The sequence below is a fragment of the Etheostoma cragini genome, chromosome 17 (assembly GCF_013103735.1).
Source record: "Etheostoma cragini isolate CJK2018 chromosome 17, CSU_Ecrag_1.0, whole genome shotgun sequence".
Classification (NCBI taxonomy): domain Eukaryota; kingdom Metazoa; phylum Chordata; class Actinopteri; order Perciformes; family Percidae; genus Etheostoma; species Etheostoma cragini.
Genome location: NC_048423.1, coordinates 20,749,603 through 20,761,527, shown reverse-complemented (window position 1 = coordinate 20,761,527; position 11,925 = coordinate 20,749,603). Strand labels below are relative to the sequence as shown.

The following is an 11,925-nucleotide window of genomic DNA, read 5'->3' as shown; positions in this document are numbered from 1 at the left end:
ACAATCCAAAAATTATAAATAGAATAGAATAGAATACATCAGGTATTCTGTATTACTTCCAAATACAAATTCTCCATCAACTTTTCAGCTATTTCTTATCCCTGATTCCCTGCTGAATAACACATGCAGGGGTGTAGTAAGTCATTTCGTTGCTAAAATAATCAAGTTATTTACGGTATGTAAATTTCATCTGCCAAGAAATTTTAATTGTTAAAAGTGATTAATAAATCAACCTTTGTTAGTAGGACCTATATCTCTTTCAAAACATTTTGAAAGTTAGGCTTACTTTTGTAAATCAAACCAAAAAGTAGCATAAATACAATCTACAAACATGTTCAGTCCTTTCCACCACCCGTCTCCTGGAGGACAGCCACCTGTCACTCAAAGCAGCAAGCCCGCACTTTAAAACTGAATGAAATTTAAACGGTTGAGTTATAAGAAAGTCCATCTACCGTACAGCTATTAAGCTAGAGACCACCCAGTTTATGGATAACCAGGCTGTAATAACGTAACATTCTGCTGTACAGCTGGGCATTTCAAAGCTTTAGTGCGTAACATTTTCATATAAATAAGTAAATTTAGAATTCAGAGGCCCTTGGGAACAGAACCTTAGACCTTAAGGTAACCTTAAAACCCCCACCCTTCCAGATCTTACGTCCCGAACTCACACAGCGTCTTAATTTTTAGAAACAGTAAAAGGAATCTTTGGGTTTTTCTTTAGTTTAAAACTAAACCACTTCCTCCAACTCCATTTCTTGTGATGTTAACTGTGACAGCAAAGGAGATCCATAAGTATCTCTAAATCAAAAGACAAAATGGAAGCTATCACAGAACAAAATCACAGTAATGTATTGCAATAAAGCAGATTAAAATCTACACTCAAAAAGGACAATTTCAAGGGACTTAAATTACGGTATTATGGCTTAAAAATATTTTGACCTTCATTATTATGAGTATTTGGGTTAACTGTATCAAAATTCGTGAGTGAATCTCAAACAGCGATCTTTGTGTAAAATGTATACATGTAGTTAGTAAGTTTATTAAATAAAAAGAAATGACTTGTCTGACAGATTACAGTTTGGATATTTATAATAATTGCTGTATGTTTTAACAACATTTTTAAGAATACAGTATGAATAGCCATTAGTCTTAAGAACCAAAATTATTAGACAAGTCAAGTTAGTATTTTTGGTAACTTTACTAAACAACTTAAAAGAACGAGTAAGCGGGTACAAAGTGACGTAATTAGCTCTGAGAGACAGCAGGCCATATTCAAACTTAGGTCACACTGGGAAGGGCACAGGACACCAGCCGCTAGCCGTTTTTTATTCCTCTTTATGGGATGACAGTTTAACTCTGTACGCATCATCTAAGGGTGGACTTATTAAACACTACTGACTGAAACACAGAAATTTAGCGCGTGGACATGTTCTTCATTGGATTCATTTGAACTGTCCATGTTCTTTTAACTTGGGGAGGCTTACACACACACTTATAGCTCACAAATCAGTGAAAACCCACAATCAGTAAGATATCAAAGCTTTTAAATGTAAAATTTGGGAATTGTGTTTTCTGAATACCAAGGAGTATTGTCAACACATTAACTCATCTAAAAAGACAAGATACAATAGTGTGCGTTTGATCGTTGTGAGTTCAGAACTAACATACAGTATGTGGGACTTATACAACACATAAAAGCCAAAAGCACCAATCCTACTTGTGTAAGGACTTAAAATGTGATGTTATTGTTACACATTCTTCCAGCATTCAACAGCATGAGAGCCGGTTTGCATTACAGGAATGTATTGATGACGTGGATGCTACTGTGGATTTGGATTGTGAAACTGAAAGTGTTGGTGAACGTTATTGGTTCTCTCTTGTTTAGGTCAGATAATATGAGTACTTTAATATTTCTCCAGGCCATAATCTTCACTGTGAATAGGTATTTTGTAATTTAAAAATACATTTTCTCAAACTTAGCTTTGACAAATCAGACAAGAGCATCAACATACATAGTATGTAAAATATAACGTGAAAGTATAGTGACTCGCACATAATATGCATTGATAAGCCTAGACTGCGTATCTGGTCATAAAAATGAACATTAGCTAATACAACGTTACATGATAGAAAAAACAACATATCATACGGGGACAGAGGGGGGTGAAATGCGGGTGCTGGGCTCTCGCTAAATCAGAGAAAATATTTATATAGGTGGTCGGTGGACGCAGATTCAGAAGGCTTTGTTGCCGATCCGGTCTTGGAGGCCCCCAAGAGGTCGGGGCCCCAGGGAACCGGCCCAATCGGCCCTGTGGTAAATCCGCCCATGCATTCAAACCATTTTCAAATGAGTTTTGGCTCCACACAACTCTCTCTGTATTTCTCAGTATTGGGAAGAAACTCGAGTAAAGATCTCTTCTGAAGAGTCTGTCATGTTTATTTAATCCTCCGTGTCCGCCTTGGCTTCCAGCAACTGCGTATCATGTGGACTTGCCGACAGTTCTGTTGTCAATACTAGAATTCCTCATGGGGGCAACAGAAACTACATCCTAAAGCTTTAACATGGGCTCTAACTCCCCATGGAGCCAGCCTCAAGGGGCAATTAGAGGAACTGCACTTTGTGGCACAGGAGGGTGCCGTTTGGTTTTAACAACTATTATATCAGCCTTTTCCCCCTTTTTTAAACCAAACTGTAGGATACTTCTGACATTCTACACGTTTCTAAAATGTACAAATAAAATCATTATTAGAAAATCGATAATAGCAGTAGGCTATACTTTACAATTATCATTAGGCTAATTTCCACAATTTAAGAGATAGTGATTTTACTACATAATGTAATTAACATTCAACCCTTGAGCAATTGTACAGTCCAGTTCATTATGAATGATGAAGACCAACCTGAAATAGGCCAAACTTTACACATTTTATTTAACTATTATTGTATAGTCCACTAGCCTATTTACGCGGTAGTCCTACTTTCCTATTTTAATTTGTAGGCTATTTAAGGTGTAGGCTATACTTTAAATAGCCTAGTAGAGAAATAAGCCTGCTGTTAAGAAAAACGGTAAAGTGTCACGTACTAGGGAAGAGAAAAAGAGATGGGCCTGTGGTGTCAAAGAACGCTGCTCTTACTTTCACTTCCTTGTCAGGTTGTTTGACGGCTATCGGCCTATAAGGGACTTCCTCCTTCTAGCTGGTAGTTTGTGTGTGTGACAGTCATGAAGAACGGTAGCAGAACAGAAGAACAGGCCAAGGTCTCCCGCCAGGAGCTCTATGAGGACTACGTGAACTACCTCCAGCTGTGTCCAGAGGTTCGGCCGTGCCGCGACGCCTGCCTGCTGGAGAAGGCGGCTCAGTTCCTTCAGACTGAACCAGAACCCACAGGCTCCTTCACCCTGTTCCCTTTCTACCAGGCTGTACGGCACGACTGTAAATCTCTGCGCACCGGCTCCAGGGAACATCTGGCTGCTTTCATCAAAGCCACCGACCTGCTGGAAACTCTCTGCGTCAATCTCTTCCTTCAACCCTGGAAGAAGGAAATCAAGACACTTAAGGTTTCTTTCTTTCTATCCTTCTTTCTTTATTTCTTTCTTAAGCCACTCCTTTTCAGGTAACCTAGGTAATTAGGCTATGTCATGCCATGTGTGGAATTCAAAAGACGTGTGCTACTTTGGGTCAAAGTTTAGTGCTCTCTGTTGGCTATTTATTTCCGTTTTGGAACAATATGGTCACAATACTGAAGTTAATACTGGACAACTGTTTTATAAAAATTAAGTGCTGCAATTAAACCTGTGGTGTTTCTGCATTAAAAGAAAGCTTCCTTTAAAAATCTGGCATTTCAAGTAAGACAGTTAAAAAGCCAAGAGATGCTCCCATTTCATTAGCTACAACACCCCCAAGTGTTGGATAAATAAACAAATTATAGGCTAATTGTAGACAACAGAGAAAGTCAAAATAATGCCTGGCCAGATTAATTCGTTAGGGGGCCCAGAGCACAAATGAACTGTCTGGGTCCCATATTAAAGGGTACCTTTGGTATTTTTCAACCTGGACCCTATTTTCCCATTTTTTGTGTCTAAGTGACTATTGGGAAGAAAAGTTTTTGAAAGAAGTCCAGTTTTGAGCAAGACAGTTGCAATACAGGCTCAGGGCATGTGCACCTTTAATTTCCATTCACTGAAAGGTCTGTTTTTACACTGACAGCCAGGCTCAGATTATTATTACAAGTATTTGACAACATTATGAAAAGGATCCATCCTTTTCATGTCTCAAACTTTCTTTATCTCAGTGAGTGTCTCCACGTCCACAGCAAACAGAACAAACTGGATTACAGTACGGAGGCATTAGGCAGCATGGAGGGAACTGTTTGTCCATGGCACTCTCAGACAACGGTCAGTTCCACCAAATACTGGAGAGCCACCATGGCTGCGTTCAGAGCTTAGCGTTGCCCAAAATGATTGTGATTGGTTTAAAGAAATGCAAACAACCTAAAAAGATTTTTTCTACTATCTTTGAATGTATGTGTGGTGATGTCAGACTTGACTCCAAAGAGCTGGGCCGATAGAGCTGGTTATGCAAGGCTAATGTGTCTACTGTCCACCAGAGAGCATTGATAAGTTTATTTTTCAACTATAAAATGTCCAACTCACTACATATCTTGGTCACAAATGTTTAATGTCCAAATTAAAAGATCCTTGACAAATTACCGTTTCTTTATTTAGTGATTAATAAAATCTTTTTCTGTTTCTCTCTTTCTCTTTCAGACTTTTACAGGTCCATTTGTTTACTGTCTCCTGCCAGTTCTGAGCAGTTCTACCATTCAGTCGGTCCTGGCCACTATTGGGTACCTGCCCCATGCGGACTCTCCACAAAGGTAGGGAACGAGGAGATCCAGAATGAGTAACAAGAAATGCTAGGCCTGCATGATTAATCGTTATGAAACGTGATCTCGATTCACCCTGATGTTTTTTTATGTTTACATTTTTCACTTATGACTTTGATTCTCATTTCATTGTACGAGCCGACTGCATCACAAACGCTACTACTTTCTTCTACTACGTTCCTTCTGGATAAATAAAGTATCTATCTACTGTATCTATCTATCTATCTATCTATCTATCTATCTATCTATCTAAACAGACTATGAAATGAAGACTATGAAAATGTTTTAAAGTGCTGCAATGCTCTCCCTTCTCTTCATTGAAGCCATGTTTACAGGCTTGTGGGGAGGCGCAATGTGCTATAGGTCAAAAAAATCAGTTTGGTTCTGCCAATTTGTTTTTGTTTTGTCATGGTTCATGTGTGCAATAAACATTGCACTTCGTGAGAAACAAATCGCGGCAGACAATCGTGATATCAATTCAAGTTATATAGATATCAAGTTAAAAAATCGTGATTCATATATTTCCCTGAATCATGCAGGCCTAATAAATGCTTTAGACAACAAGTGATCAGGGCTGTTCTTACAGCTGCTTTAGTGTATTAAAGCCAGGAGAAACATACAACACACACACATACTTTTAAATAGTGACACACTTTTAAGAAAGTGTTATCTGAGATAGACCTAAAATTTCTATGGCTAAGCATGTCAAGAAATGGCAGCTAAGAGATAATACTGTAAGTCTCAAATGTTAATATGTTCCCTCTTGAATTTGTTAGTAAAAAATGAAAATCTCTTAATTTTAAAATATGTGCAAACCCAGGACTTCATATCATGTGAATGTTTTCAATAATATTTTATAGTATACATAGATACACTTCTTAATTTTTTCAAGCACCCAATGATAACACAAAATCTCAAATTTGAAAACTTAACTGAGCTGTGTTGAGTTTTAAAATGTCAATAGTTAGTTGGTAGAACATGTGTGCTTGTGTGTGTGTGTGTGTGTGTGTGTGTGTGTGGGGGGGGCTCTTCTCATCACTTATAGTCTTGTTCTCTTCAGTTATCCTCTAACGTTTTGATGTATTTCAGTGAATACAGACTCAGTGAGGATGCTAACCCAGACAGAGCCATGCTGCTGGGCTTTGAGATGCTGTTAGCCAGGGTGGAATGTTACCATCTCCTGGAGCTCCTGGAGAAGGATCAGGTGGGACCACAGGTAAGATCAGAAACCATCTAACCATATTTCTTATTTGCTATATTATGAAGTATGTAGAATATTGGTTTCTGAAAGTCCCTGTTGGAATTTCAATGTGATTTTTTTGTGATTAACATTTTCTTATATTTCAACAATATACAAAACAGCCTACAACTGGAAACATGGACAAATACATTTGTATTACATATACATACAATGACCATTTAACAAAATAGTAACAAAACAAACAATAAACCAAATAAACACATGTCTAAATGACAAAACAATAAGTCCATCATACAAGTCTCACCCCAGCACAAAACTTCTTAGGAGCCCTCAAGAACGTTAAGGTACTTCTTGTATATACTTCCAATCCGGCAAACTGTTTCTTTGACATTTTTTTAAATGCCGCCACCCTAGCCATTATCACGCACACCAGGAAATGGACCCACAAATGCAAAACTCAGGTATGTAGAAGATTCAATTTATTCATTTCAATTTTATTTATATAGCGCCAAATCACAACAACAGTTATCTCATTGCGCTTTTCATAAAAGAGCAGGTCTAGACCGTACTCTGTGATGTTATTTACAGAAACCCAACAGTTCCAACCAAGAGCAAGCACTAGGCAACAGAGGCAAGGAAAAACTTCCTTTAAGAGGCAGAAACCTTGAGCTGGTGGGCAGTCATCTGCCCTACACAGGTTGGGGGTTAGAGAAAGAGACACACCTAGACAGAGAGAGAGAGAGAGAGAGAGGGAGAGAGACATGGAGAATTGCAGCAGAAGGTGTCGAGCAGGAACATGGAGGTAGCAGGTGACTTTAACTACAGATCCAGACTCCACAGCTCCAGAGCCAGAATCACCTGCAGGAAGCAATTGGAGGAGAGAGTAGAGGGGCGAGAGAGCACAAAACTTAGGGGACGAGAGCGCACAAGACTTTGGGAAAGGGAAGAAGTTTAGTTAGTAACATGCATTAATGGGAAGAGGTTGCATATGAGATGAATGGTTTTATCAGAGCGTTAATAAAACTTTCAGGTAACAGTGTCCAAGTAACAACAAGCATTCAAGAACACAGGAACTCAGGAAATCAGGAACACTGGAAACAGGGAAAAACGCTTGAAGGATCCAAACAAGGAAAACAGACGATCTCGCACAAGAGTAAGGGTGAGACCAAACTGAAATACACAAGACAGGGGGACAATGAGAGGCGGGTGCTACACATAGGGGCGTTACAGGTAATTACACAGGCGGGAAGGAGGACAAAGAGCAGGAAGTCAGAAAACAAAGCCATTTTATAAGCCCACTCTTGGATTGAGACTAGACTGGACCAAGCTTCTCATGGCCTTAGTATTGACCCATCTCCTAGAGTAAATAATCTTGGGCTGAATGGACCCTGGGTCCCTACAATCTGGCATAGGTTGTCATGTATCATGGTCCAGAATTCCTGGGCCTTATCATAGGACAATGGGACATGAAGTAATTGTTCCTTTGTCTTACATTTCCTACAATTTGGTGTGTTTTAAGACCAATTGTAAACAATCTGGAGGGAGTCCATTAGAAGCGATGCAAGCCTCACCGTCACATCGCATGACACAGTTTTAATATTCCTACAGATTCTGTCCCCCTCCTCATCGTTCAGTGTAATACTCCGATCATTTTCGAGTGCTGTCCACACTCCCTCCCCAAGTTCTGCATAAGCATTGAATAAGACCCAGATGCTTTGTGACCTTTTCCATATTTTAAAAACACCTTTTCTAAAGATTCTGGTGCCCTTGGGGCTGAAGAACTGGATCCAAAACTCACCAATTATAGATGACTAACATCTAGCAACTATCAAAATAACCTAGGGACCTAGGGATTCCACATTGCTGTACCACATCTTCTAAGGATTTTAATATGCCACAGAGATAAAAGTCCTCCAGTGTTTCCTTCTCCAATAAAGGGGTGATCTATTCCTATGAGATAATAGAACCTTTCAAATGATTCTGATGGCCTACGTTTTGGTATGGAAAATGATTTGGAAAATTTAACAATCCTGATTTAAACAGGTGCAGTTAGGGTTTCCGGTTTTCCACGTCTGAAGGCCATCTCTGCTGGCCAAGAGATTGTCAGAATCTGAAAATTGTATTTTATATATTAGTATTTATGAGTATATTTTATATATTTCCCCTCTGTGCTGTTTCCGGGTGAAAATTCTACTCTGAGGCCTTCAGAATTCCGAGTAAATGTCTCTGCTGTTTAAGCAAAAAGGGACAATATTGTTGATTTTGTCATATTCTTTAGCCAATCAAAATTTAAGTGTGTCATGTTGGGCATATTCTTTGACAGGACCTATACACAGTGAGTTTTAAAGACAGAATCAAAGGAAGACATATTTTCTGGCTGCAGTGAGCTAAATCCATGTAAAGCTATGACTCTCAGAAAAGGAATACATGTGCTTTGAACAATGATTGAGTACATAGTATGAGTGTGGCTTAGTACCATGGAATTCCAAAGTAACAGAATGATAGTGATACTGACTATGCTCTCCACCCAACACTGTTCATACTGTATATTCAAATGAATGGTAGCCATATGACAGGGTCAAAGGTCACACACAACTTTCACGTCATGGCTTTGACGTGACAGTTGTGATCTTACTCTGCAGGAGTGGCTGGAGGTCCTCCAGAGGAGAGTGGGGCCTACAAAAATAGAGGAAACCACAGACAAGAAGACAACGATAGGCCAGAAGGAAGAGGAGGAGAAGGAGGAGAAGAAGAAGGAAGATAGAAAAGAGGTAAGACAGGTTGACTGTGTCGAGAAAGAAAGAAAAGCTGATGTTTCAACATCAGCCATAAAAACTATGATAACTGTAATGGAGCAACTATTCATCTACATTCAGCTACTATTCAGCTACTCATAATATCAACAAAGCAGCATAAAATGAGAAACACTACACTGCTTTACCTTTGAAAATCCATTAGGATTCAGGTGTATGCTTTAGATATCAATTATATACTGCAAAAGACAGGATGACATGACAAACTAAGTACCCAACTTTAACAAACCGGCTGCACTCTACTGAACTCGGCTCTGTTTATATCTCCAGGTACGTCCGGATTTGGACACCAGACTTGCAGTGAAACCACAGCCCAAGCCTCGACACTGCCATTTCATCAGCGTAGACCAGTCCATAATGGAGATGCAGATGACCTACCCTGACCTGGTCTTCAGGGGCCGCCCTGTGCAAATGGACGAACCTCAACGAGCAAACAGCAGCAAGAGCAGCAGTAAAGATGCCCATACTAATTACAGTGATGATAGTAAAGCTACTGACCTCGCCGAAAGAGATTGCATTAAAGACACCAAAGTTGCTGCTGCTAAAACTATCTGCAGCAAAAATGATGGCAGCAAAGCCGATGAAGTGTTTGGTGACGATGGCAAAGGCAGTGGTTGTATTGACAGGAACAGTGGTGGGACCACCAGCCCAGGAGACACCATTAGCAGCAGCAGCCTCAGTAAAACTGATGGAAGCAGAGTTGCTTGTGAGCTCAGTGGTCCTCAAGAAATGTCCCTGCACATCCCACCAAGAGCCGGATCCAAAGCAGAGCAGAGTCTGAAACTTGGAGAGCCTCAGCCCACAGACAAACCTTCTGCCTGGACACAGCAGCAAACTGTAGCAGGTAACACACACACACACACACACTGCAGACTGAACTGCCATTTTTTAGGCTGTTACTCCCTAATGTGAGTCGAGGGCAGATTTGAGTTGCGCATGCGTCACTCTGCGACAAGATGCTAAGGCGAGTTTTCTGTAATGTCAATACAGTAAAAATGGACCTACTCAACCAAGTTGCTTCACTGCTGGCTACAAGTTTGCATCAAACACATCAAAGGCTATCAGTTCTTTTGAGCTAACGTTAGCAATCAAACCATCACAGATAGATAAAAGTTTTTGAAATGATTTCCATCTTCTGTTGTTGTTTGTAACGAGAAACATTTAGTATTTTATGGGTTTCACAAATTTCAATATGACACGTGTTGCCGTAAACCGTTTAAACCTGAGCATCTGCACTCTCCTCACATTGGGCAGTGACAGAGTTTGACTGACAGCCTTGAGTTTGGCGATACACGCGTTGCCATCTTGGTTTTTAGCAACTGGATGTGACAGTTGCTGGGTAGGATGATATGGCCAAGCCAGTGTTGTTTGTGGTTGCGTTGTGACAAGCTAAACGCTAAAGAGGGAAAGTTGCACAAGTTGCCTTTTTTCAACTGAAGCAAGTCATCCAGTGGAGAACACAGACCTTCGGGTACAGTTGCCATTCATCTGCATGTACCAGTTATCAAAATCTTCACGTTCCCAAAAGTTACCAGCTAACGACAGCCGTAGCTAGCTTGCTAGATTGGTTGGCTGAACAACCTATTTTAATATGCACACTGCCATAGTTAGCATTGCTAAACTGTCCTTTTTGGTGGTCAGTGTGAAGATATGCTCTAAAGCATCTCCTGCTTTATTGTCTGTTTTGAAATAAATAGGACCATAATTTACTAAATGAACAATATGCTAAATTGAAGAAGACTGGAAAGTAGCGATTGAGACCATAAACTCATTATGAAAATGTTGACTGAGGTAAAATCAAATGAGTAGTAGGGTAATTTTCTCATATACTTCTAAATAAGGAGGCCATTCTATTGGTGGGAAAAAACCCTTTATCACAGTATATGTCATTTTATAATAATGTAAGAGTTAATGGATAAAAGAGAGAAAACCAGAGAAACTCAGTACACTGTACACTTTATGGCAACATGTCCATCTATTATTACATTTCCCCCCAATTGTCATTATGTTGCTACATAACTTACTCTCTTTCTAACTTTCTAGAAGACAACTTTATGCACTTCAAATGAAGGACATCTTTTCCTTTTCTTCTGTTCTTTGCCTTAGCAAATGAAAACTCACCTGCAGAATAAATGTGAAACTCTGATTTTCACAGACCTAGAGAATAAGAGACCAGACACCTCAACGCTTCCCTCACTGAGCTCCATGGACGAGGAGCAGGATCTGAGAAAGCTGGCAGAGAGGATGGGCCAGCCCCATGTGCAGGAGACCAAAGAGGAAGTGAATAGCAAAGAAGAAAACAAGAGAGAAGTGCAAAACACAAGTAGAGAGAGGAGGAAAACAGAGAGAAAGGCAAGCACAGAGGGAGAGGCAGAAGAGCAGAACCTGAGGAAGCCAGTGATGAAGACAGGCCCAGCACAGAGCCATGCTCATTCTGAGAAGCAGTCCACTGTGTGTCACCACTCACAGCTGACTTTCAGCAAAGCAGATTGCCAGGGTTGTAAAGGAGGAGGCAGCCCAGGGCAGCGGGAAGGAGAAGATACTATTAGAGCAGAAACAGGCAGAGGAGAGGAGGAGCAGCTGTCACAGAGCAATGTCATAGTCGAGAATAACAGAAAATAACATGCTCTCAAGGATACATGTATGGAAATCATTCATAAATAAAGCTATAAATAAATAAACCTTAGCAAGCCTGAAACCAAATTTAACAGTACTAAAGTACAAATTTTAAAGGGCAGAACAAAATGTGATTGCGCAATGCCAATTTTATGAACATTCACAGGTTAATTCACAAAGAGTAGATTGTAGCCACTGATAGCACCATAAAAACTGGTCATCACTTGTGACCCTAACGGCTCAAGGTCCGATTTAGAAAAGACTCCATGCTAATATAGCAAAGATGGCCATAAAGTTTTGCAGCTACTGTGTGTCCAGTTTCCCCCTAATGCTCTGATTGCAATTATCCCTGTTGCAAAGTTTAACTGTTATCTTTGCACTAAGGACACCATAGGCAGAACAGTGGCAGA

The 11,925-nt window shown here is 40.0% G+C and overlaps 1 protein-coding gene across 1 annotated transcript; it reads left to right on the top strand.

The window, feature by feature from the left end:
• The first annotated feature begins 3,097 nt into the window (after positions 1 to 3,097).
• LOC117960938 lies at positions 3,098 to 11,603 on the top strand. The gene is made up of 6 exons (XM_034899260.1): positions 3,098 to 3,557; positions 4,767 to 4,876; positions 5,975 to 6,101; positions 8,729 to 8,857; positions 9,170 to 9,743; positions 11,055 to 11,603. The coding sequence occupies exons 1-6, from the start codon at positions 3,222 to 3,224 to the stop codon at positions 11,519 to 11,521; spliced, it is 1,743 nt and encodes a 580-aa protein (XP_034755151.1). The 5' UTR covers positions 3,098 to 3,221; the 3' UTR covers positions 11,522 to 11,603.
• Positions 11,604 to 11,925: the final 322 nt, after the last annotated feature.